Source organism: Rhinolophus sinicus, linkage group LG09 (genome assembly GCF_036562045.2).
Source record: "Rhinolophus sinicus isolate RSC01 linkage group LG09, ASM3656204v1, whole genome shotgun sequence".
Lineage (NCBI taxonomy): Eukaryota > Metazoa > Chordata > Mammalia > Chiroptera > Rhinolophidae > Rhinolophus > Rhinolophus sinicus.
Genome location: NC_133758.1, coordinates 86,013,802 through 86,041,543, shown reverse-complemented (window position 1 = coordinate 86,041,543; position 27,742 = coordinate 86,013,802). Strand labels below are relative to the sequence as shown.

General features: G+C 40.5%; 1 protein-coding gene across 1 annotated transcript; it reads left to right on the top strand.

Moving 5' to 3' along the window:
- PON1 (paraoxonase 1) lies at positions 1-27,549 on the top strand. Its single transcript, XM_019729743.2, has 9 exons — positions 1-813; positions 8,008-8,078; positions 9,587-9,642; positions 10,876-11,044; positions 14,117-14,243; positions 17,408-17,608; positions 19,594-19,675; positions 23,605-23,730; positions 27,134-27,549. Exons 1-9 carry the CDS (start codon positions 743-745, stop codon positions 27,290-27,292), a joined length of 1,062 nt encoding a protein of 353 aa, XP_019585302.1. The 5' UTR covers positions 1-742; the 3' UTR covers positions 27,293-27,549.
- Positions 27,550-27,742: the final 193 nt, after the last annotated feature.

Here is a 27,742-nt window from a genome sequence, read left to right as displayed (position 1 = left end):
GCTCAGAAGTCCCCCTATCAGTGAGGCCTTCCCTGACTCCTCTTCCTTAAATGGTACCCCACTACTCCCCATCTCCCTTCCCTGCTTTATTTCTCTCCATAGAATATGTGCTTTATCCACAGCACTATATATGGAGTACTGATATATTTCACTGATTTCTGGCGCAGAGCAAGTACTCAACAAATGTCAGCGAATGCTGCACCGACGTAGTTGAAGCTGTACGGTCAGGAGTGTGTGCTGAGAGAATGAGATGCTGGATATCCAAATGTTTGAAGGTGACACAGCGGTATCCTGGTAAGAATAAAGTTAGGTCTTCGGGGTACAAATCACAGCCCGCCCTTCCTTCCGTTCCTTTTCTGGCTGAGTTACTGAACCCCACTGAGCACAAAGATCAGGACTTTGTTGGCACAAAGTGAGAGCTCATCAAAGCTTGACTCTCCTTGCCCAGAGCTCTCCAATTTGCTCCGACCTGTTTGTTCTCCCCTTCTTTCCTGGTCTAAGCCGCTTTCCTTGGTTTCCTCTTTTTAAAGTGTCCTGGAGCACGCAGCTCTTGGAGAGAGGCGGGCGCTGACCCGGAGCCCCCGCTGTCGGTGAGCCAGGTCAGCCGCGGTGGGGAGGGCGGGGCGGGGCGGGGCGGGGCGGCCCAATTTGCGAACAGCAGGGCTCGGGTTGCAGGCCGGTCGGCAGGGTCTCCCCCCCCCGTCGGTGCATAAGTCCATCTATCGCTCCTCTGTCCGGGGCCATGGCGAAGCCGGTGCTGCTCACCCTTTTGGGGCTGGGACTGACCCTCTTGAAAGATCACCGGTCTTACGAGTAAGTTGGGTTGTGGGGAGGGCTGCAGCCCTTGTCCTCCCCGCCCCCACACCAGCCCCAGGAACCCCCTGCCCCCCCCCACATCTCCAAGTGGGGTCCAGGATCTTAACAGAAAGTCTGCAGGGAAGTGGTAGATGCATATCGCACAGGGGTTCCCCTAAATGTTTCTCCAACTTCCACATGCCTGCCACCTAAAAACTCCTTGCTCACGGTCTGAGAGACCGGGTAAAGAGACAGTTGTCGGTGGTGTGAGTAACCAAGTTGTTGCCATATACGAATTACTTTTTCATAAAGATCCGTGTGCCTTGGCTATAGATTCACTTCTCAACCTGTCTTCAGAACAGATAACTAGACTGGTAGACACCTTGATATCGTGTGAATTAGGGAAAGGAGCCCCTGCTGTGGCTGACTGGCCATGGCACAAACCTTCCCTGCTTGGAGATTCTTAATTTGAGGCCCCAAGTAGAGAGACAGAAACCTGGCAAGTGGAGCGGAGCAGGTGGGAACGAATAAGCGCTGCACTGGCCCGTGTGCTCCACTGGGTACCCGGCCCAGGAAGAACCCTGGAGCTGGCATTTGATGTCCTGCGTTCTCTCTGTCTCTGTCTCTGTCTCTGTCTCTCTCTTCCATTGTGGGATCTTGGGCAAATCACTTTACAACTCTAACTTACTGAAATGCTAATACTTATATAGGAAGTAACTAACACAGTGTCTGGGACATAGGAACTATTTGATGAGTGTTAGTGCCCTGCTTCCCTTAAAGTGTTTTATATATTGTTAGATACTATACAAAGGGGAGGAGATTAAGAATGTATCAGTTGTTACTCAGCCATTAAAAAAAATGAAATATTGCCATTGGCGACAATATAGATGGACCTAGAGGTTATTATGCTAAGTGAAATAAGTCAGACAGAGAAAGACAAATACTGTATGCTCTCACTTATATGTAGAATCTAAAAAACAAAATAAAAAAATCAGAAACAGATTCATTATAAAGAACACATTGATGGTTACTAGATGGGAGTGGGGTGGGGTGGGGGTGTGGGTATGGGTGAAAAATGTGAAGGATTAAGAAATAGTTTTAACAAATGGGTATTACAAACTAGTCACAGGATGTAAAGCACAGCATAGAGAATACAGTCAGTGATGTTGCAACAACTATGTATAGTGCCAAGTGGATGCTATACTGATTGGGGGGACCACTGCATGGATTATATAGATGTCTGACCACTATGCTGTACTTCTAAAATTAATATAAAATAATATTAAATGTCAACTGTAACTGAAAAAATAATAATAATTAAGAAAACGAATGTATCAGTCATTTTGTGTAAACTTTTTACAGGGATTCAAAGTCTAGAAACCAACTAATCCCTAAGATTTACGTAATAGTACCTTGTTATTTACTTTGAAGTAAAACATTACTGAACATTAAATTGAACATTTTGGACTTTTAAAAAAGTATATAACCCCATGGACTGATTAGAAGCTTATATTCAGAATAGGTTTTAAAAATACTGGGTGTTTTTTTTTTTCTTCTAATTGTTGGTTATTTTTGGAATCACAAACTTTGAAAAAAGTAAGAAATAGTGATTTGGGGTTTTAAATCATGTGAAAATTACAGTTTGTGGATTTTTATTAATCATGGTACTATTTGCTCCCAAATGAGAACATATTCAGAGGCTGCCAAAAAAATATATACACATTTTTAAGAAAGGAAAAACTGTATTAATTGTAGCACTCACTATATACCGATAACAAAAGATGAATACAAGTCACGTTTGACTTCTGCAATTATAAGAGGTGCTCAAAGTGGTTACCATCAGCATCCAGACACTTCTGATTATGGTGGGACTACTGCTTGAGCATATATAACATCTCTTAAAATGTGTATACATTTTTTTGACACCCTCCGTATATATAATTTGCACCACCATATGTGTGGGTTATAGTATCATCCTGGGAGGAAGAGAAATGAGATGAGATAGAATCATCTAACATCCAGTTTAGGCTTTCTCCTTTGGATTCTCCATTTCCATCTGCACCTGGGTTTGTTCTGTTCATATTCACCTAGGTGCCCCACATGGAGATCTCTTGCAGAGAATTACAGATTTGCCAGAAAGGAGTGAGGCTCTATCTTGTGGTTTACCTTCTTTAATTTACTCTAAGAATGGAGACTGCAGTCATCTTGGATACATTTTTGTGTAAAAGTAGAGCATTACCACCTTCACCCTAAAAAGTTTCTGTCTCAGTATAAGGTCTTAGCTTATTTTATTCAATATTACTATTTCCCCAAGTCTGTTCCTTGGAACATGAGTCTCAAGACTCGCTCCACAAAAAATATGGACTCTTCAGACAAATAAATTTGGGAAATTTTGTCTATTATAGCCTTCTAAAGATTGACAATGCACTCTGGTATATTGAAATTTTGAAAATTCCTTCAGTAAAAAACATGGTTTTGCTTTATTTAAGTCTTTCACAGACTTATTTGTCCATGACCTCCACTCCCTTTTTTGGTACCATCCGTGAACATCATGCATAACTCTCTGGGATAGTTTGAGAAGGGATATTCTTCTATACCACTGACCTGCACCAACACTTAGATTTCAACCTGAAGAAGTTGGATCCTGGCCTTGGGTAGCAGAGGAAGCTCATATATAGAAGCAGAGAATTTGTCAAGGGCAAATGGTTTCTGGGCCCAAAGCCTGATTCTGATCTTCATGAGAAGGACCAAAGCACACTGTGGTCATAGCTGAACACACGTCAGTCTCTGCGAATCTTTGTTGGCATTGCCTGTGGTTTCCCAGTGTGGATAGGGTGTCTGCAGGAGACACTTAGCGGTATGGTAAGACCCAGAGTAACATTCAGCACCTAGATCCATTGAGGGGAGAGAGGGCCTCAGTTCTCCAACTTCTGGTTATGATCCGATGACTGAGTAGAGAAAAGTAAAATGCAAGTGGGATGGACCTCTGGTTTTAGAACGGAAAGAAGGTTAGAAGAGCAGGCTGAGAGAATGGGCGGTTACAGCGATGGAGGATGGGTGTAGAGCCTTCTGGAGCAGCCCGTACAGGGGAAGAAAGGGAAATTGCACCCACTGTCCATAAGGCCCTAAAGCCCCCGCTACTCAAAGGGGCTATGGACCAGGTCCGTGAGTATCACCTGGGAACTTGCTGGACTTGCAGAATCTTAGGCCCCACTCCACACGATTGAATTAGAATCAGCAGTATTTAACAAGCTCCCCAGGGGATTTGTATGCACTTCTCTAAAGGACATTCAACTCTTGCCATCACCCATGTTAGAACCAGATCAAAACATCCTGGAGGATCAATAATTTTATCCCCACATTAGAGATAAGGCCCGAGTTCCAGAGAAGATCGTGAATCTGCCCAATAGAGAGAGGGCAGATTCACGAAGCCTGTGTCAGGGGTAAGCCAGATCTCCAGAGTGAATATATACTTTCTTCTTCAGGGATGAGTGTGTGGGAGTGGGGCAGGTTCACAAGAAGTTACATTGGCCTAAGTTAGTAAATACCTTCTCTCCGTGAGCGCTGGAACTTCTGGAAGGATCCAGGAGTGTCTTGGGACGTTCTCTGACGCTTCCGAGGTGGTAGCAACACAGAGGAAGGGACTGGGAAAGCTCCCCTGGAGTAATAGCCTCCCCACCCACCTTTGCAGTCAGCTGCCTGTGGCCTTGCAGGTATGACTGCGCATGCCCAGGGAATGGACTACGGTATTAACAGCGCCCCCTGGGAGCGAGCTGTGTTTCAGCCCTGTGTCTCTGTGGCATCTTCAGTATTACTAAATTGCCCATCTTCAGTATTACTAAATTGCCCATCTTAATGCGTGAGCCCACTTCATGAGAAAGAGATCACAACACTAGCCTTAGGCCTCTCAGTGTATTTCTGCCACCCCCATGGCCACTCTGGACAACACACTCTAGTGGGTAGAAAGCAGTGGTGGATTCCAGCCGACCTGGGTTAGATCTCATTTCTATAACTTTCAAGTCATTTTTCCTTTCTGAGCCGTTTCTCCACCTAAAAATTATGGGATAATAGTATATATTGCATATATAAAATCTGGCACATGGAAGGTGATCTGTAAGTGTTAGCTTTTATTATTGCCATCTGCTGTCTCAAAAACCCACTGATGAATGATCCACATAATGAGTGATACTTGAGCATATATTATGGTACTACCTCATTGCGACCTTAGGCTAAGGACAAATGACTCTCCAGCCTCCCCTATCAACGCAACCAGCACCATTTCCTCCATCTGACGCATCAGCCTACCAGTGCCATAAAACAACTCAGTAAATACCTTCTCTCCGTGAGCGCTGTGTTTATGTTGGGAGTTACAGGGATGAATAGGATGCAGGATGCACTCATAGATTTCAGAATTTACTGTGAGGAAAAAGACCCAAACCTGTAAAACATATGGAAAGAGTCGATAGATGTGTATGTGAAAGTTCAGGAGGATAAATGAAGGGGTAACTACAGAATGTCGTAAGTAGTCTTCCCAGTGGCTTAGGAGGTAAAGGACATTCTAGGTGGAGGGGAAAGCATGAGCAAATGAAAAGAAGTGTGAAAGCGAAATAGAGACAAGCATCCTTGGTATCATACTACCTAATTTCAAATCTCAATTATACCCTTTTAAATAAATGTCCACAGGCAAACTATTTAGTTTTCTTGCATATAAATCAGGTAAAAATATTAGTCCTTGCCTCAGAAGTGACTAAGGAGATTAAATGAGGAAGTCTCTGTGAGAGCCCTTAGCACAGGGGTTGGCACATAGTAGGCCCCAATAGGGAATATTGAATGAATGAGGAGTGGGTAGTGGCAGAAAGTAGACTGATGAGGGTGAGACTGGTCTCAAAGAAAGTTCCAGAATGGATTGTCTTCTAGTGCTTCCTCTAGCTTTTCAGCAGTGCTGTCTGTAAATTTTGCTTGGGTAGAGGACTGAATGTGAGCTTTGCATTCATACTTGAGTTCCAATCCCAGCTCAGCCACTTCATCACTTTGTGGCCTTGGAAAGCCACTTAATCTTAGCCACCTGCAAAATGGGGATAATAATACCTCACGGAGGTGTTTGTGGATTAAATTAGGGTATATACAGTACATGAACTGTAGTAGCAATGATTATTCTGTTGAGATATGGTTTGGTTTGACCACAAATTTGAACTCAAAGAAACTTGGTGCTGAGTTAATGCTTCCTTACCTACCCTGGACTACTTTTAGCTGTGATCATTCTATGTTTTCCAGGTTAGAGATTATTTTCCATGAGAGAGGTGCCTGAATTAAACTAGGGGCTGAGTAGTTCTGCTTTTCTCTGCTCTCTGTGAACCCATCACATTAAAAGAACATTGCAAGCCAGGCAGCATGCCTATTCTTGCGTGATTTTGACTCTAAGGAAAGCTAATTTGGCTATCCATGGCAAATGTTGGCCCATTCAGCAATTTCACATCTTGAATCTCTTCTTTCATGCTACTCTCTGTACTGTCCTTGATTATACCTTCACCCTTAACATCTTGTACCTGTCCTTTGAGTTCTGCGGGGCACTGTATGAATATTCACTGAGCTTTCTCTAGACCACCGTTTTTAAAAATGGTGGTTCACAAAATCCATGTAGTAGATTGTGACCAGCATTTTAAATAAATGAAATAGAATTAAATAGAAAAGTCAAGTATGCCTCACACATATTAGTGTGCATATTCTTTTGTGAACCTTATTTCAGATATGTGTGGTGTGTGAGTGTGGGTGCTGTGTGTTTCTACTATGTATTAATAAAATGCTTTTCCTAATGTGGGTCTCAGTCTGAAAATTTTCAAGCCACTGCTCCATCACTTTCCTTTTTATTTCTTTATTGTGAATTTTTGGGGTTATATGTTTGATTTCCATTTCTGAAATACCTTTTAGTTTCTCAGGTCATGGGGCAGACCCCAGACTTCCTTTGAAGTCTGCTTTCTAAGTTCATGTCCATCATTCAGGGAACTACCAGCTCCTTGCAGGCTAGGCCTTCCTCGTCTCTGGATCTTTGGCACCCAAATTGGTGGTTCTCTGTCCTTGTTGTCCATCAGGATGAACTGTGGTGCTTTAACAAAACGAATTATTGGACCCCACTCTTAGACTTTTAGGTCAGACCCTCTTAGAAGGTGGAATTCATAGCCAATGGCATGGTAGTAGGAATGTGCTACATTTTTCTTTTCTTTTTTTTCTGAATGAATGACAAAAGACCAATTGTTCCAAAATACCTGTCATTTTGTACCATGTTGGTAAGAATTTTATCCAAAGTGCCCATTCACCTCTAGCCCATCCTCCTCTTTCTGTGAGACTAAATTATCAGTAGGGCAAGTTAAGAATTTATTGGATAGTCCATCTTTAGCCAAATAAGATTTGCAGGGATTCTTGGATAATTGTTGCTGCTTACTATGCCTATGACAATATATTATATTGTATCATTAGTTATCAAAAAGTGTTTATTGTTTAAATCTCTTGGCTGTGCTAATGTTGTGGTCCATTTCTTTCAAATGCCTCATCAATAGCTTTGCTCTGCTCAGGCAGCCTGCTGGTACTGCCTTTTCACATCTGTTCTTTTTTCCTTTGTCCTTCACTCAAATATTCCCCTCGATGCTTATACACTCAGATTATTAAGTTGCTTTTGGGTGTGTTTGTGTGAAATGCCTTTTTAAATGCTGGCCTTGGGTATGATTTTCTGAAGTTATAAATCCTTTTAAGCACACCTGCATTTTTCAAGTAACACAGTGGAAAGCAGATGCATAGTCCAAGCTTTGGAGTCAGACTGGGCAGATGGGCAGGAGACCCATCTGTCAACAGCCCTAAAACATCAATGGAATAAATTGGAACCATGTTGCTATTTAACCCAAATTTCCACATAGGACTCCTTACACAGCTGATGAAATAGTTTCTGTTCTTGCCAAAGAGCACAGAGCCCTGGAGAGGACATTATGAATCTTCTTTGTGTATCTATCCACCTCTGCTAAATAAATACTAAATGTTGTGCCCTGAGGCTCCCCATATCTGGCTTTGGCCTTGCCTGATAGAATCCAAGGGACCACTAATCCTGGGGTTGAAACCCAGGCAAAGTACATTTAAGGAGAACTTTACTGGCTACTTACTTTTACAAGTTAATTATAATTTCTGAATAGTTTTATGTGTGTTTGGTTTCTTTTTCCTCCCTAGAGCACGACTTAAAGCTTTCCGAGAAGTAGAACCAGTACAACCTCCTAACTGTAAATTAGTGGAAGGAATAGGTAAGTACGTGAGAGGAGGAAGTATTTCATTTGAATTTGCAGTATTATGTTGTTATTTACTTGATTAATACACCTGTTTAATTTTGTTCAAAAATAAAACTATGAGCCAGAGGAGTATTAAGTCAGTAGTTAATTTTAAATAAATTATTTGACTTTTGACTTCAACATTTTACCAAGGTGTTGATAATGTTTTGATCATTTGTTTTTGCTTGGTCAGTATAGCAAAAACAACAGAACAATTTGATTTTTATGGTAATATAACTTGAGGAGATGGCAGAGGAAAGACAGAAGAAGGAGAAAAAGCAGTGAGTAAAGTGCAAAATTTTTAAATGCTCTCACACACGTTTGCAATTACCACAAAGCTTCTCCTCATGCAACTCTCTTTTACTATCAGGGAGGAAAATTTTTCCTAGAAGCTCTCAGCAGACTTCCCCTTAGGTCTCATTAGTCAGAGCTAGACAACAGGCTGGTGCCCTAGCTGCAAAGGAAGCTGGGAAAGTAATTATTGGGCCTCCATTGTGGAAAGCAGGCCCTGTCAGATAAGATAAAAGGGCAGGGGAAAAGCAGCTGGTAGGCAACCAACAAGGAATGTCACAGGACTCTGATTCCCATCTGACTTCAACCAACCAGCTTTGTTATTTGAGGACAACTTGCTTAAGATCCACGCTTTTGATATGTATGGTTTATTTATTTATTTTTTTTTTCTGTTTTGTTTTGTTTTTAGAATTATTTTTCTCAGTTGTCTAAGGTTAAAGAGGCTAGACCAGATGCCTTATTCAGATAGCATTGATAAGCTTGGCCAGGTATCTTATAGTGCAATTTTTTTTCTAGAAAACAAATATGGTATTGATATTAAATATCACTGGTTATTTGAAAAACAAACATCTCCACTAAGAGTAGCAATACAAAAATAAAAAATCTCATTTGTCTCTAGATTGATTGAAATTTTAAAAATGTACATATACTTAAAGTTTAACTAACTTTGTGACATTTTTACTGATGTTTATAACTAATAGTAAATGTGTACTCTGCATATGAAATGTATACCCATTTTAACAGAAGGGTTTGGCGTTTGCTTATATTTCCAAAATGGTTTTCAAAGAGTTTGTTTGATTTGGAACTATTAAGTATCAATATATATTGGTAGTTTATTCTGTGTCTTTAAAAAAACAGCAAGCTATTTTCCAATTAGCATAGCTTTTGTACATTTTGTGAATTTCCATGAACTTTATATAAGAGATTTCAGATTCTGAGGAAAAAGTTCTAGTCTATAAATTTAAAACAAATAAAATGTAAATTTTGATTACACTTACTTATATTAATGTCTTTTAATTTTTATATAGTCACATTAGTCAACTGGAATAAATAAATGAAAGAAATAATTATTCTGAATCTATCAAAGAGAACTAAATATGTAACCCCATTTTCAAGTTAGGAGCGATAAAGAAAAGAACAACTAGCTTCCTGCAATAGTGTGAAACAATCTGTGCTATTCTCTTTTCTGGCAGAAACTGGCTCTGAGGACTTGGAAATACTTCCTAATGGACTGACTTTCATTAGCGCTGTAAGTGGTTCCTTTCACTAAACTATTTTCTAGAACCAGTAGCTTAAGTCTTTTGTTTAAACTTTCTATATACTAATGCTCACTTTCAAATAAAATGAGCAGTTTGGTTCAAAAAACAAACTGTATATGCATTTACACTGCTGTTATAATGATGGACATATGTGTTTCATGCATATTTGTGTATATGCTGAACTCTTATATTAACTTATCTTCCATTGTAGCAATTTGTAATCCCAATGAGATAAAGAATGGCTTCCATTTCAACTGTCTATGCCTTGAAGCACTTAAGTGGTGTACTCAAATATTTGCTGAATTGAGTGTATGTTCATATATGTGTGTGTGTGTGTGTATGTGTGTGTGTGTGTGTGTATGTGTGTGTCCCCTCACATGTCATTTAGATTTTTACTTTTTTATTTTACACTTTTCAGAATAAACTCTTTCATTTAAAATTGCTGATAAGTAATTCCATAATTTCCACCATGTTTGTGGAAACTTTTCTGCATACAAATCACTGTGGTAGTGCTAGAGCTCCAAACAAAAGAAGTTGACAATCTAGTATAGAATAAGAGAGTTGATAGGATCCAGAATAGTGGTCAACCAGCCATTGAAAATGCTTTGCTGTGTGTTGTAATTTATTTAGCCCAGTTTTCTATTATGAAGACAGAGGACTCGTCATCCTCTCTAACAGTGCCTTGCAAACTTTTTAAAAAGCAACAGAATACATATTTTAAGCAAAATCTTACACGGCACCCAAATGTCTAAAACCAGTAAGAGCTGTGTTGTGTTAATTGAAGGCTAGGGAGTTGTTCCCTGGCTCACTAGATTTTCCCCAAACCTCTGTGCCTGAGATACTTTCGAGGAACCTGCCAGGAAACAGTCTAAAGGATATAACCAATAATCACTTTACATGCCTTGCTTATATTATTGAAGCCCGTTAGTAAATGCCCCTTCGGTCTGCTCTTCCATTTCTTATCTTTCTCATGGGTTGTAGCTGTGATGTGAGACACACATGGCTTCACTGCTGGTGATGGAAGGGTCTGTGCCTGTGCATTGTGGGGTTGCCTGGTGGAAAGCATGTGGCTTCCAGAGCCCCTTTGGGCCGATTGCTCAAGCCAACGTAGAGGCTCCCATATGGCCCTGTGCCACAAAGCAGACAGTGTGAACCCATGTGCCATATACCACCTTGAAATATTTGTCATGTGCCTATTTTTTTCTCCTTCATTAATTTATAAGGGATTAAAATATCCTGGAGTAAAGAGCTTTGAACCTGATAAGCCTGGAAAAATACTTCTGATGGACCTGAATGAAGATAATCCAACAGTGTTAGAATTGAGGATCATTGGAAGTAAATTCAATTTGTCTTTATTTAACCCTCATGGGATTAGCACATTCACAGATGAAGGTAACAATATTTAATGTTTACTAAAAATGAAACCAAATTAAAAACAAAACAAAACACAAAATAGAAAAATATGTTAACGCATGAATATTTCTTTTTATCCTACAAAAGTATAATCATGAATAATGTTCTTATTCTGGATTTTAAACTTACCCCTTATATGAGAGTAAATCAACAAGTTCTGGTCAAGAAGTCGGAGTAGGGAAATGCTGTGCTTGCATCCTTTCACCACCACATCAAAAGTACAACTAAATTATAAAACAACCATAATGTAGTTGTATAACTAAAGATATACAGAAGAAGCCACATTGAGACTGGTAGGAGGTGTGGAGACACAGAATGGAGTGGTCCCACACCCATGTATGATGGTTAAAAATCAGGAGGGATATCTCAGCTGCAGGGGTTTCTCCCCTGAGGAGTGAGGGGTCCCAGCCCCACACCAGGCTCCTCAGCCCAGGGTTCCAGTGCTGGGAAGAGATGTCCCCATGGCTTCTGGCTGTGGAAACCAGTGGATATTGTGGTTGAGAGAGACAGAGGGCAGCTGGAGTCCTGGGTGTTCTTAAAGGGTTCATGTATGGATTTACTGGCTGGGGCAGTGGTTTGAAGGGCGCCAGGGACATATGGGGAGTAACTGAATTGTCTTTCTTTAGGGTGAGGGCTGGAGAGGCTAGGGTTGAGAAGCACATCTATATACATGGCCTCATCAGACAATTCCTTCATCAGTCCTTCTTCTAGACTTGACCCATGTGGGTGGCTAAAATTGCTGCCTTGAAAGTCATCACATAATAATGTCCTTATTAACAAACCTTCTCTCTCTCTTCCAACTCTTCCTCTCTTTCTCACCTTCCTTCCCACCATCCTTCTTGTCCTGCCCTTCCTTCCTTCCTTCCTTCCTTCCTTCCTTCCTTCCTTCCTTCCTTCCTTCCTTCCTTCCTTCCTTCCTTTCTTCCTTCCGTCCTTCCTTCCTTCTGCCCTTCCCTCCTTCCTCGACCTCATTTTATGTTATTGACCACTTTCCCCTCCAAGTAAATTGCTCCTCTTTGATATTCCAATACACTTACATGTCCTTGTTCTGATCCTATTGCAGGTTTTCTCTCCTGCTCATTGTTTTGTCACGCATTTCAAAATCTCTGAGCATCCCCCAAAGGACTGCTCTTTTGCCTCCTCTTTATTTTCTCCATTTCAGAAAGTTCAACCATGTCACAACTAAAACTGTGCCCACTTTCTAGGACAACTCCAATGGGGTGTTTTTTAAATCAGCTGTTCAGTTCCATTCCTTTGGGTTACTGATACTTCCACTGGGTTCCTCTCTTACAACCATTTTAAACTCAAAATATCACAACATGATTTTCCATCCTTTTATATTCCCTTCTTCACTTCTACTTTATATGACTTCCCTTCTTTTATATATAATATATATGATATATTTTCCCCTTTCAATGTTCTCTCCATGTATTTATCAACATTGTATTTTACTTCAAAATATTTTTAAGTGAAAAAAATATACTGTTGGGTGTGTGTATTCTCTTTTGAACAAAAATGAGGAAATACTACACACATATTACCCAAACCCTTGTATAAGTTGCTTTTGCATTAAACACTACATCATGGACTCCTTTTTCATGACAATGCATTTAGAGCTACTTTGCAATGGCTGTTTAGCTCCGTGGGGGTACTGTAATACAATGCATCTGTTGATTCAGTCTGTTTCCACTTTTATGCTTATTGCAAATAATGCTAAAATAAACATTCTTGTACACATATCTTCTGTGAATATTTCCTTAGGATAAACTCCAAGAGGTAGATTCTGCTGTGCAAAACATGAATCCAGGTTTTAATCCTCGCTTATGTTTTATTTCCAACTCCCTTATTTCTCAGGGGCTTTTGATACTTCCTGTCAAATGCCTCTCATCTCCTTCCCTGCCTTTCTTCCTGGTCCAGTCCCTTCTCTCCATGTGCCTGGCTTACTGCTAGAGTCTCAGGTCATATTACTCTTGGCTCAAACCCCCCATGAGAGCCTGGATCCTTACCCTAAGCCCCAACTAGACTGACCTTGGCTCCCTACCTCTATGGCTTCAGCCCTTCCACTCTTTCTGTTACTCACTCTGCTCCAAGCACAACCTTACTATTAAGTGAATGTGCCAAGGAAGCTCCTGCCTCAGGTCCTTTGCACACGCTCTTCCTTCATCCTGCTCTTTTACCAGATGCCCACATGCTTTCATCTCTTACTTCGTTTAGGTCTCTGCTTTAATATCACCTCATCAGAGAGAACCTCCTTGACTCTCCTGAAGAAAATATCATTATTTTTCATCGCTTTATTCCATTCTATTTTCCCTTTATCTCACTTACCACCAACTAAAATAAATTAAATACTGTTTGTTGAATGAAGAGCCTCCTAGCTGGCTTCTCTGCTCAAATTTCTTCAGTTCAACCTATTAAAGTTTGCATTGTTTTCCTTTAAACACCAATTTAGTCACATCAAAGGTTTCCAAAGACTTACTGCTTAGGAAGGCAGACACTATAATCTCACTTCACTTGCCAACTCTGGTCACACCTTCTTGACCACTTAGACTGTTCTCTTTCATGTCCCAAGTCACAGGGACTCACAGAAGTGGCTTCCCTTTGTCTCTCTCTCTCTCTCTCTCTCTCTCACTCTTTTTATGGAATTTATCATCATACACTGTGTAAATCACACCTGAGCATGCCTTCTCAAATTAGTATTTCCCACCTCTTTTATCTCTTTTATCTCAACTCTGCACCTCAGTGAGACCATTTGTGATGGAAAGCTTAACAAGCTCTTTGGAGTTTTAGTGTCAAGCACTGCTCATTTTTAAGTTGAAGATATTCTTCCCCCTGTGGAGTTTGGAGTTTTTAGAGACTGTCAGTGGTTCTTCTGTTAGTCATTTCTCTTTGGCGTAATCACAAATGCTGCTCTCTACGAAGAGATGAAAATATTCCATCTGCATGACACCCTAAGTACTAGTTGGAGGTGGGTTGAAATTGTTTTCTGGAGGCAGGGCTGACAGCTGAGAGCTCAGTTAATGTTTCCGATTTTTGTTTTTAATCTCTTCTCAGATAATACCATATACCTGCTGGTGGTGAATCATCCAAATACAAAGACCACTGTTGAGTTGTTTAAATTTCAACAAGAAGAAAAATCACTTTTGCATCTGAAAACCATCAGACACGAACTTCTGCCCAGGTACTGAGACATATCATATTTTTATTTCCCTTTAACACTTGTGGATGGTTAAATCCACTTTCAGTTTTTCCTTTTGGCTGGGGGGCGGAGGGCAGATAGAGAGAGGGAGATGATAGATAGTTGTACAGCTCTCCTGTCTAATGACCACAAACTCCTCCAAATGTTCTTCTGCAGAAACTTTTGAGGATCCAAGCCCCTCAGAGAAGACCCATTCTCTTCAGCCCTCAATTTCCAGGCTGGTTGGATGCTGGCCTCAGAGTATCCGATTTGCCAAGAAAAAATTCTGCTGTCTTCCAAAAACTGACTTAGTATTTCAAATCCAAACCAGTTTCATAGACACATTTTACATCTTGAGCTTATTTATTTGTTATTTATCTATTTTTATATTGGAAAAAGATGGAATCTTAGATGTTTTTGAGAATTAGAAACACATACCTAAGAGGAGATCTGAAATTTGGTGCCTCTAGGACGTTTCTGCACTGTCTCGGCTGTTGTTTGGTTGCACACAATTTATGAAATAGCGGGATCTCTAATAACACTCAATTCCATCTTAAGCCTCTTGACAACAGAACATATGGAAAAATAAAACACTCAAGGAATCCTGATCCCTATCAACCCAACACAAAGTCAACTTCCTTGCTTGCCTTAGGATTTGGTTTATGAGGCGAGTGATGTGTTTAGGACAGTTATTCGATACTATCTTCCCAAACAATTTTTATCCTCTAATCATTGTGGTGTTCTAGAATCCCAACCTCTATTTGAATAATTTACATACAGAAATCAACTACTTCAGTATTTGTAAATCTAGATTTCTTTAAAGCCATGTGTCAGTTAGCTGCCTGGCACACAGTTTGTGCTCAGTGATACCAGTGTCCCCTCCTCTCCTTTCTTAACCTGGTGGTTTTGAAGATAAAGAAACTGAGTTACTGGATGAGGTCAATTAACCAAATTGTAGCCAAGAAGGAACTGGAGCCCAGGTCTTATTCTACATCTTTAGAAAGAATGAAAATCCACAGAATAGCTTTTGATAGGAGAGTTTATTCACACATTCATCCCACAAATATATTTTTTGTAAAGAGAATGATATAAAAAATGTGCCAAGCACCAAGATCTAAATTAGGAAAAAGTATGAAGAATGGAGAAGCTGGGCTAATAATAAATAAGAATAATATGAATACTAAGCTTTAACTATACATTAGGTGCTGCAGTAACCAATTTAAACATTATTAATTTTTTACAAATATGTTCTTAATTAGGTTGATTATTACATCATTTTGGAATAAAAAAATTTGAGCCCTGGAGTATTTAACTCATTTCAGATAATATCATCAGTAAATGGTACAGCTGGGATTTCAATCCTGGTAGCTTGAGTCTGGAGCTGGGTATTCTGAGCCACTAGGAAATAGTGAAAACTTATTTTTTGTTTCAACATTGAATCTTGGAAATCTTAAATTTGTCCAATTGCCCAGGGTTAGAGTATTTATTTTTTTCTGGGCCAATTGCAAAAATATTGGTCTTTGGCAATGTAGAACCAAACTGAAAATAATCATAGTGCCACAAGTAACTAAAATTCTGCTTTCTCAATCCAGGGGACTAGCCATGTATATTTTCTGCTTTGTGTGTGATGGTTGTTTATAGCATTCATATTTGAATTACCAATGTATTATAATTTAAACGTGTTATTATTAATAATAACCTAATGGTCATTGCTGGTCATGTACTATATTCCGTACATGGTGCCAAGGTTTTTACATTCATTATTTCATTTTATTCTTACCCAGCCTTTCAGGATATAGAGAGGAACCTGAGGCTCAAAGTTTAGTGACATGCTGTGGCCCCACAGACTATAGCAAGCAACGTCAGGACTCAAATGGAGGCCATCAGGTTTCAACACTATTACTCTGAACCATTCTGCTCTACTCCTTTGTGTGAAAAATGGGAAATGATTATGAAGCATACTAATTTCAGAAATTTTCTTTTAAAAAAGAGAGGGGGGAAAGTCCAGCTTGAAGGTTTATGCCTGGAGCCTATATAGACGAATCCTAAATTCTTAGCCCTCCTTTCTCATGTAGTAATAATGGCTACCATTGACTGAGGGTTTAGTGAGAGGCAGCCTCCCTGCAAACACACAACAGGCATTGTGATTCCCACTGCAACTCCACAAATTAGGATTCTGACCCTCAGTCTTGTACTAATGAGCTGTATGACTTTGGGAAAACCATTTAACCTCTCTTTGCAGACGAGAAAACTGAGGCTTGGTGTGCTTATCTAACTTGCCCAGGAGCTCAGGGCAGCGTCAGAGCTGATGTGCTGGCTATTAGGCCCTCTGCAATAGAGCAGAGATAATTCTCTCCCAGATAATGGCCCCGGGGAACTTCTGTCACCTCCCTCTGCAAAGAATGACTCACTTATGTGTTCACTGTTGTACCTATTAAAGCGGAAAAATAGACTCATACATCTTAGATTTTCAGTCACATAGAGAGAAAATCAGAAAGGAAAAAAAAAAGCCATAGCCTCCTATTTCTGAGCATTCTTGTTCATGGACGTTTTACTCAGTTTAGAATCATGAAACTTTAAGGCTGAAAGTGACCAGTCCATCTCATCCTCCGTTTACAGATAAGGAAACTGAGGCCCTGACAGGTGAATTGATTGATTTCCCTTAAATCACACAGCTAATAGTAGCCGAGCTTTAATTAAGGTGCAATTCTCAAGATTGCCAGTTTTTCTCACTGCCTGATGATGTCTCGGGCTGTTCTATATGAGAGCAAGTGCTATATGAGCATAAATAAATTTTGCCTTGATGGTGGTACCTGGCCTAATTTGATGAATTTAGTATATCTACACACACACACACACACACACACACACACACACACACACACACACACACACACACCCCACAGCACTATTTTAAAGATACAGTGAATAGAACTTTTATGTTATATTGCTGTAATAGCTCCTTAGGGTTTCTTAGAGTAATTATTGTCTTTGAGGATTGTATAGGTAGGACTGATTTCATATTAATTCTCTACCACAATGTCTAGAGGGAAGGCTCCACCCCACAGCTTGATTTTGGGAATAGATACTAATAAATGCCAATGCACAATCCTGTAATGTACAATATCTTCATCGGTTCATATCATCTGTGTGTGTTTGAATTGCAGTGTGAATGATATTGTTGCTGTGGGACCAGAGCACTTCTATGCCACAAACGATCACTTTTTTACCGACCCCTACTTGAAATCCTGGGAGTTATATTTAGGTTTAGCGTGGTCATATGTTGTTTACTATAGTCCAAATGAAGTTCAAGTGGTGGCAGATGGATTTGATTTCGCTAATGGGATCAACATTTCACCTGACGGCAAGTACGGAAACTTTTTAAAAATGTCATACATTTCCCCAGATTCTCATTAGATATCTTTAGAACATACTCCTTTTCTAAATAATGTGATACATTTTAACATGTTATCCTAGTAAGAGGAAATTAGTAAAAATTTAAAATATCTTAATTTTTCACAGGGTAAAATTTATCAAATCAAAATTTTCTATTTTGTGAAGATATACTTTTAAATTTCTTTTGTTTTTTTTGGGGGAAGTACATTTCAAGAGGGTGAATAAGCATTTAGCTTTACTAAATAATACTGTGGTAATCATTTAGTATTACTAAATAATACTGTGATAAGCATTTAATATTACTAAATAGTTTTGCTTTGAGGGAAGATTTTTTAGTGTATAATGAGATTATTAGTATGTAGGCATATATATATATATATATATATATATATATATATATATATATATATATATATATCACTAGTGCTAATTTATGACATGCTAATTTATGACATGATAAAGAACTTGTACCAAAATATAAATGACAGCACTGTTTCCTTCATTAAAAAGGTGTTACTATGGGGAAAAAAGTCAACTTAACTAAGCAGTGTGCCCAGTGATGTAGTTGATTTACATTATTATCTGATGGTGGCCCTAAAACAAACAATTGATAGACCAGCATTGGTCTGGTGACCAACTTTGGGTAGCATTGGTATATATATATATATATATATATATATATATGAAATCTACACGGTCTGACAATTAAGTTCGCAAACTCATCCTAGAAAAAGTGCTGCATACCTCACTGCTGAATATCACTATAGTCACCTTTGAAGTACTCCCCTTGGAAACCTATGCACCAATACCAGTGCTTAGTCCACCCTTCAAAGCAATTTTGGAACTCTTTTTCTGGAATGGCCATCAGACCTGTCATCATATTACCCTTGATGTCCTGAATGTCATCCAAATGTCTTCCTTTCAATATTCCCTTTATCTTCGAGTAAAGAAAGGAGTCATTGGGGGCCAGAGCAGGAGAGTAGGGAGGGTGTTCCAATACAGTGAATTATTTACTGACTAAAAACTCCCTCCCAGGCAGTGCCCTGTGAGCTGGTGCATTGTCGTGAAGTAAAAGCCATGAATTGTTGGCAAAAATTTCAGGTCGTCTAATTTTTTCATGCAGCCTTTTCAGCACTTCCAAACAGTAAACTCGGTTACCTGTTTGTCCAGTTGGTACAAATTCATAATGAATAATCCCTCCGATATCAAAATAGGTTAGCAACATTGTTGCAACAAGTTCACGAACTTAATTGTCAGACCTCATATGTCTCCATCCATCTATACCCTTCCTCATCTTATATCACCACGGATTTCAGAGGGTTAGTAACATAGTTAGAGAGAGCAACTTGCGCAGCTTTCAGTCATTCCCCGGTCTTCAAAAATAGCACATAATCAAGCAGTCATTTCTGCTGACCACAGGTCTTCATGATGGGTGTGACATTGCAAAATACTAAGTCCACAGGGTGAGGACCAGACTCAGGGTAGAAAGGGAGGAAGACTTCTCTCAGATCCAGGCCAAGCAGTTTATTTTCTCTCATACTTTCTCTGGCTTTAAACAAGGAGCTCACTGTCAAAGGGTTTTCCTGCCGCCTGCTTGAGAAAACTCCATGTCCTGTGACATGCAGAGCTGGGGCTTGCCACTCTATTGACAAACTCAGAGAAGCACTGTAATGCATGTTGCTCCCCGAGAGTCAGAGCTGGCGTCAGGGCTAAGTTTGTTTCCCTCTACTGATCAGGGCCAACTAGGTTCCTACCCTTAGAAAGAACATTTCAGAACTAAAACTTCTTTGTGCACTGTAAACTCATTAGTTCTTTCAGAATTTGGTGTGCTTTGAAGTGGGTTCCATTTTCCAGTCTCTAGGCAGAGTGCTTTCCTAGGAAAAGTTATCACAACTTCACCATTAACTTTTGAATCACATATTTCAAGCGCTTTGATGTAGCTCTTTCTTCTTTGAAGGTATGTCTATATAGCTGAACTACTGGGTCATAAGATTCATGTGTATGAAAAACACGCTAATTGGACTTTAACTTTATTAAAGGTAAGCTGTATTAACCCTATAAGTTTGCAGAGTGATAATTAGATTCTAATTGATTTGCGAAATTAAAAGTGAGGAAAAAAGGATTGTCTAATTGGGGTGGGTGAGAACCAATTTTTCACTCCTTTATTAAGAATCATCAGCATCTTATGTGTTTGTTGTTCACTTTTACTCAGCTGTGGAGTGGGAAGCAGCAGGCCACACATCTCACTTATGAAACTTTTGATTCTTTCTGCTCTAGTGAATTTTAAACTTGGCATTGTGTTCCTAGATCTACTTATGTCTTCATTTCCTCCCTCCCTCCCTCTCTCCCTCCCCCCTCCTTCCTTCCCTTTTTTCTTTCCTTCTTTCCTTCCTTTCTTCCTTCCTTCCTCCTTCCTTCTTACCCTCCCTCCTTCTCTGCCTCCCTGCTCACTTCATCTCTCTCTCCCTCCCTCCCTTTCTTCTCTCTCTCCCTCCTCTTCTCCTCCCCTCCTTTCTTTCTCCTTCTTTCCTTTCCTTTTTTGCCCCTCTATGCTGATGGAACAGCCAAGAAATAGCCTCAACTTGTATTTAATATGACAGTGCTCTCCACAATATTTAATTGTTTGAATTTTTATAAGAGTTTATTTGAGCCAAACTGACAACATGGCATGGAGCAAGATCTCAAATTCTCTCCCCAATATTATAAAGCTCAAGTACTCACAATGGCCGTGGTGTACCCTGGCAGCCCATCACTTTGCTGCTTTTATCTCCAACCCTTGCCCCTCTGCTCAGCCTCTCCTGCCTGAATAATCCTGGGGTTTGCCTGGCATGGCCCTGCCTCAGGATGGGACACTGTTTCCCCTGCTCAGGTCATCTTCCTCCAGGTCTCCATGGCTCTCTCTTTCATATCCTTTCAGATTTTATGAAAACGTCACCTCAGCAAGGCCTCTCCTGGCTGCCTAAGCTATACTTGCAACTCTGCCCCCTGCCCCCGCCTCGGCCTTTCTTTTCCCTTCAGCAGTCATTACTAATGTACTATATATTTTATTTATCCTCTCTATTGTCTGCCTCTCCCACTGGCCTGAAAGCTTTACAAGGTCAGATTTCTTTTTTCTTCTTGTTTTCTATTTCTGGAAGAGTTCCCAACACCTAGTAGCTTTCCAACAAATCTCTGTTAAATTAATATGATGGGGCTGGATGTGCTTCAGGGGTTCATCTTCTACCCTTACTAATTCTGATATGGTCTGAAGGTTTGGGTCAAAAGAGGTAAAAACACAAAGGAGAGGAAAGAGAACATAAGAGCAAAGTGGAGCCTTGTGAAAGTAGCCCCCAAGCCCCTGAAAAACAACAGGCCATTGCTCTCTGCCATAACCGCCCATAGCATGAAGCCCTGTCACCAGGCGTTGTGCAAACTGTTCCCGTCAGCATATCTGAGGTACTGTCATGAGGGGCTTCACCCAGAGAAAATCACCTCAAAGCAATATCAACAGTAACATTATGGTTGACATTGAACATCATTGTCAGAGCCAGTTTGGTATTAGGTAAAGTAAAAAGGAATTGCACACACTCATGCTGACTGAGGGAATGAAAACAAACTGTGGTTAGAGCCATATGTACTTCTGTAAATTGAAAGTTAAAAGAATTTTGTAAGACGAGAACCCAATCCAATAGCCATTCAATGCACACTAGTAAAGGCGCTTCTCCTGCCAAGGCAAGACTTATTCCAGCTTTGGCTCCCGCTTTTGGCAAGAGAGCATGCCCGTCTCCGGACATCACAGCTCAGTTGGGACTACCCCCACGATTGTAATGTTATTCTTCCTTTTGAAGAGTCATATTAAGGAAGCCAGTTCATACCTGGAGTGCCAAGAAATTTGTCAACTCTCTGAGACTGATCTTAGAATTTTCGATGAGGCGTGGATGCATTTATGTCCTGTCCAAGTGTGGTATATCCATACAATGGAATACCGTTCAGCCTTAAAAAGGAGTCAAGTTCTGATATGTGCTGCAACACAGATAAGCCCTCCTTGAAGACATTATGCTAAGTGAAATAAGCTAGACACAAAAGGAAAACTATTCTAGGATTCCATGTATATGAGGTACGTGGAATAGGCAATTTGACAGACAGAAGTGGAACACAGCTTACCAGGGGCTGGGGGGCGGGGAGGGAGGAATAGGGAGCTATTGGGAAGTGACTCTGGTTGGGATGATGAAATGTTCTGGACATGGATAGTGGTGATGGTTGTACAACATTATGAATGTACTTAGTGCCACTGAATCGTACAACTGACAAAGGTTAAAATGATAAATTTCATGTTATGCATATTTTATCACAATAAAAATAATGTTTCCCCCCTCCCCGCTCCCCCCAAAACAAAATTCAAGGCAGCCACTTCAATGCATTCCAGGTCTCTAAAACTTGGGATACAGTTTTTCCCAAAGAGAATAATTTATTCAGTTTCCTTGACCAAGGGATGTAAAATTTTCCAGGTGGCTTTGTGGCAGCATGAAATGTAGCATGTGTGTGCATCGTGGTGAGTTAGTATTGCTAGGAATTACAGATACGCAAGAGCCCAGCACAGGCTCCCTGCTGGACTGTCAGCATTTCCTGCAGGGACCAGGTCTGCCCCCTACACCATTCTCTCCAGGTGCTGAACTCCTTACAGAGCACAGGGAAGGAGCTCAGGATTTGTGTGGTGAACGAATGGGTTCACCTCAGGTTCCGTGCCCTTCCACCAGCTGTCATCTCTACAGGATTTCATCTGCCATGGAATTCGCCAATTGCATTTTATCCCTTCCAAAGATAACAGCAGAGCCCTGAAACAAACATTTCCCTCACCTTAAAAAAATGAACGTTTCAGAGTAGGGAGTCTGGCATTGCGATCGATGGGGGCTTGGTGGGTGGAGATGACTTTGCCCAGAGCATGCTTGCTCAGCCACCTCTTTTAGCCAACTTTGCCTCTTTCCAGGGTAAGAATGAGTGATGGCTGTGCACGAAGGTGAAAGGGAGGCTCTGCCACAGTGCTTGAGCCCTCTAGTTCCTTCACTGACATGTGGGGATGGCTCTCATTTTGAGTAGGAAGCATAGGGCAGCGTTGGTTCCTTGTGGCTGCCCACCCATGCTCTGGCCTTTGCAGCAAGCCACCGCCAGTTATTACAGGGTCTCTGGACACTGAGGCGTGCTGGTCTCTGTTTGAGGTACATGGTAGATACTGCTTCTCCAACTGAGAGTGAGCTGTAAACAAATAGGTGTGATTTCCCCCTGGTAGAAGGCAGCCAAGATGATGAATGGTGGAACTAAGAATTGGTATTATTTATGATCCTGGTACAAAACCTTGACAGCAATCTGTGCAGTCATCACATGCTTGCAACTTATATTTAGAAAATAAACAGCAGAAGAACAGGGAGTTGAATAACATCGGGAAACTAAAGAAGAAACTTCTTCCCAATTTCAAGGCAAAAATTAGGCCCCAGGTGATCAATTTGTCCTCTGGCCACATAGCCTCTGATTAGTCACAAAAGAAGAGTCTACACATGTCACTGATGCTCTCATCAGAAATGAATCTCCATTTCCTGGCTGTTTTCTGAATGTTTGTCTTATAAAAATATCATTTGCACGTGCTGTTTTAGAAATGAACATTTTTATGCTGCACTTAAATTTTTTTTTTTTTTCAGTTTTAGGTTCATGCACAGATGTTAGTCCAAATGATTTCATCTAACTTTTTATAGTCATTTTTGGCTTTCTTATCTTCCCCCTCCCTCATCTGTCCTGGAAACTGATAAAATACGAGCCTGGGTGGAAAGCTAGAGGAATTCCCTGAGTGCTATTGAAACGGGCAGAACTGTGGTGTCCCTGGAAACAGCAGAGTGGTGACCGAGGGGCAGGATAATAGTGTTCCCTGACGAATTGCTCTGCCATCTCTCAAATGTTTTTTCACTTTCTGTCTTTTGTTCTTTTTTTAATCTGGAAGTCTCTGGTCGCGGATACACTTGTGGATAACATATCCGTGGATCCTGTGACAGGGGATCTTTGGGTTGGATGCCATCCCGATGGCATGAAAATCTTGCACACCTCGAACAGTACTCCCGGGTCAGAGGTTAGTTTGAAAAATGAGGTTTTTGGTTTGTTTTTACTTTATTGGGGGGCAGTGTGTACTTCCAGGACTTTTTCCAAGTCAATTTGTTGTCCTTTCAATCTTAGTTATGGAGGGTGCAGCTCAGCTCCAGGTCCAGTTGATGTTGTTAGTTGCAGGGGGCGAAGCCCACCATCCCTTGCAGGAGTCGAACCTGCAACCTTGTGGTTGAGAGCCCGCGCTCCAACCGACTGAGCCGTCGAGGAGCTCAGCGGCAGCTCAGCTCAAGGTGCCGTGTTCAATCTTAGTTACAGGGGACGCAACCCACCATCCCTTGCAGGAGTCGAGGAATCAAACTGGCAACCTTGTGGTTGAGAGCCCACTGGCCCATGTGGGAATTGAACCGGCAGCCTTCGGAGTTAGGAGCACGGAACTCCAACCACCTGAGCCACCGGGCCGGCACTGAAAAATGAGTTTTAATCAGATCAGCGACCTGATTGCCAGATGTTTTTCAATTAAAAACATAATTCTCAATTATATGGACAAATAAAAGGGGGGTCATGAATAGAGGATCCAAATGATCAGATATAAAAAGGAATTTGACTTTAGGAGGCACTTTTTAGTCAGAGTCTCGGGAGGAGACAGATGATACATTTAAACTGGGAACTTCGAGGGGATTTAATAAGGACATTTTATACAAAGGTGTGGGCAGAGTGTAGGGAAATCAAAAGGGAAAATGCAATACCCCAGGGCTAGCAAGGGGGCAGGAAATGGTTACTAGAGACAGAACAAGAAAAGAGCTGTGTATAAATAAGGTCTAAGAGGACCCTGGCCTCTGGTTGATGGATGGAACCAACCAGCAAGGACCCATGCGGAGGATGCCTGGAGAATGAGAAACCCACCTGCCCCTTGTCCTCCCATCCCTTGCTGCTACTGTTCCTTCATCACCCTAGCTGGGAGCTGGAGGGCGAGGGAGCTCTCAGAATAGGCTTTTGCAAACATCTGAGCAGAGTGGAGAGTGGACCTGGGGGGCTGGGTTAGTGCATTAGGTAATGGACTGTTATTACTTTGTGCTAGTCTTTAACCAGATCCATCATTAGAAAGAATTTTTTTCCAGAACAGCAAACCAAGTCCATGCTATAGCAAATGACCCAAGTTCACCAAATGAGCTAACAAGCAAGAACAAATTAGAATCTAACGTTCTGCTGAGTTCCAAATAGTGAACACACCATGGCTGACATGTCTTCAATTCTATTAAACATAGCTAAGAACTAGCAAAAGGCATGAAGGATTGGCATGTAAAGACAATCACAATTGTCCTGTAAACCTAAACATAAAAGGTATGTAAAGCCATCGTGTAATTGGAAATATACATTTGTTGTTGTGTTTTGTTTGTTTAGGGTTAGGCCCATATCTTTATTCCTCCAACTTGGGAATTCATAATAGTTTCAAAAATACAATGTATATCGCATTGCTATGGTCTCGTTGTTTGTTTGTTACCTGCCTTCCTATTCAAGCCCCCCTTCTGTGGGTCAGTATATGCGTAAGTTAACATGGTGGACTGGTCCTAAAGCACGAAGGGCCACCCTCTAACCCTCCGTGCAGAACGGGAGGATAAATCACTGGCTGGAATTACTTGGATCAGAAGACCTTCTCTTCCACCTCAGGTAGAGTACCCAGTGACCCTCTGAGTGTCCGTGGGCTTGATGCAGTAGACTATTTCGGCAGTGCAAATACGAATTTGACACTCACCTTACCACAGGCACGTCAATGTCTGCTATGACTTACTTGGGGTTTTCTACTGTAAGTTTTTAGTATGTTTTAATTATACTTGTTATTTACATCAAATACATGATATTTTGACATAGTCCACCGCTATGTATTCCTTTTAAAGCTTAGTTTTTAGAGTCAGTTTCAGACACACTGCCCCCTCCAACAGAAAAAAAAATGTATTTTATAGCCTGTGTGTCTTGAATTTTAAAAAAAAAAAGAAAGAAAACTAAATGTGTATTTCCAAGTACAATATGGCCTTCCATACCTTTTATTTTTTAGGTTTACAGGACAATTGTAATTATCTTTAGTGGCAATCCTTCATGCCTTTTGCTAGTTCTTAGCTAGTAGGGTTGCTGTATGCTGTGTTTAATAGAATTGAAGACATGTAGGCTATGGTGTGTGTTCACTGTATGCAACTCAGTAGAATGTTAGAGTCTAATTTGTTCTTGCTTGTTAGCTCATTTGGCGAACTTGGGTCATTTGCTATAGCATGGACTTGGTTTGCTGTTCTGGAAAAAATTCTTTCTAATGATGGACCTGGTAAAGAATAGCAAAAAGTAATAACAGTCCATTATCTAATGCACTGCCTCATAGAAGAGTGATTTTGTTTTATTAAAAGAGGCTCATTTACTTAAGCCAAGGTTCACCAGTAACTATTTCCCAGTAAGTAACTACTACACTTTAATGCTACAGCAAAACATCTGTCTTTGGTGCCAGTTGTTTTAAAAAGGTCCTTTTAAATGCTCGCACTGACCCTTTAATATCCAGGCACTGACCTTCCTAGTCTGCCATATTTAGTATTTTTGTATATAGGTATCCTTTCTTCAAGTCATTTTTATTTTGTATCCTAAAAGCTTAAAACTAGAAAGTTAGAGTTGAAAGGGAACTTAATCTAGTCCCACCCGCCTCATTCTATAGATGAGAAGCAAATGGTAAGTAGAGGATCCAGACCATGACCCTGGGCTCCATACTTACAAGGTGCCCTTTATAGTAAGATGAATGATCTGAAATTGCCATTTTATCAGCCAAATTAGTCAAGTATTGGCTATTACATGTAGTCAACCTAACATACTACTCACTGCTGCTAATGATACAATCATACTTCTGCTCAACTAAGTGAAGAAACTGAACTTATGAAATCTTATACATTTAGAGTTGGCACCATAAGTTCAGAAGAATGGATGAATATGGTATAGAGAGGTAGTTTCTTTTTGGGGCCATACTTTTTTTTTTTTTTTTGATTGCCAGCATTTTAAAAACAAGAATTAAGTGTAAACATCCAAATTCCTAGTTTATCTGAAAATACACAAAAACTATCCTAAATTTCAGCATGACTGTAATTTGACTTTACTGAGTAACAGCCTTCCTCCCATTTACCGTAGTCCCTACTACTCCCTAATGTCTCACACCCAGGCTGTAAAGCATATTTCTTGCCTCACTTCTGTAGGCCTGTGTGTCTCCACTGCTATTTAAATCACCTGATCAAAACCTGTCATTTTTGCCAATGAGAAAACAAGTGTCTTATATAGAGAGTAATTTTAGAACAAAATATGATTTACCTAGAGGCTTCTTCTTATGGAGAAATGACCCTGGGTTTAAAGTTGTTTTAAGTGACTTAAAAATATTTTTTAACCTAATGTTATTTCTTTGACAGGTGATCCAAATACAGAACATTTTAACAGAAGAACCCAAAGTCACACGGGTTTATGCAGAAAATGGTACAGTGTTGCAAGGAAGTACGGTTGCCTCTGTGTACAAAGGGAAATTGCTGATTGGCACCGTGTACCAAAAAGCTCTTTATTGTGAGCTCTAACAGGCGGGTTTGAGCCCATGTCATGGTGACCTCAACATTTTCAACTGCTTGTCACATTGAAGGGGTCACAATGATCTCATCTGAACAATGAATGTTGACCCTAAATTAGGACCTCATGAGGGATGAAAGTGCAGTTTAACTGGGAACAAATATGCTGTATAAGTCTTTTGTGAGAGTATGATATCAAATCAGTCTTGGAATACTTGAAAATATCATGTACCGATAAAAATCCTCTTCAATAAAATGGCTAAAATGGTCATGTCTGTTGTCAGGTATTAAGTAATGTAACTGTACGTGACTCACAAGATACTTTCCCTAAGACATGATGAGTTCCCTGAGTGCACATTATTGCTGCCTTGCTGTGTCTTGTTCAGAAAACAGGAGAGCAGAATGGTCTCACCAATCACCAGAACTCCAGGACTCACTCAGGGACTCGAGTCCACAGGCCAG

What these genes read in the sequence shown, in the direction of transcription:
- PON1 (XM_019729743.2), top strand. Translation starts at nt 743, where the DNA reads ATGGCGAAGCCGGTGCTGCTCACCCTTTTGGGGCTGGGACTGACCCTC. An exon ending in GACTGACTTTCATTAGCGCT is followed by an intron (nt 9,643 to 10,875) that starts GTAAGTGGTTCC and finishes TTAATTTATAAG; the next exon opens with GGATTAAAATATCCTGGAGT. An exon ending in TAGCACATTCACAGATGAAG is followed by an intron (nt 11,045 to 14,116) that starts GTAACAATATTT and finishes ATCTCTTCTCAG; the next exon opens with ATAATACCATATACCTGCTG.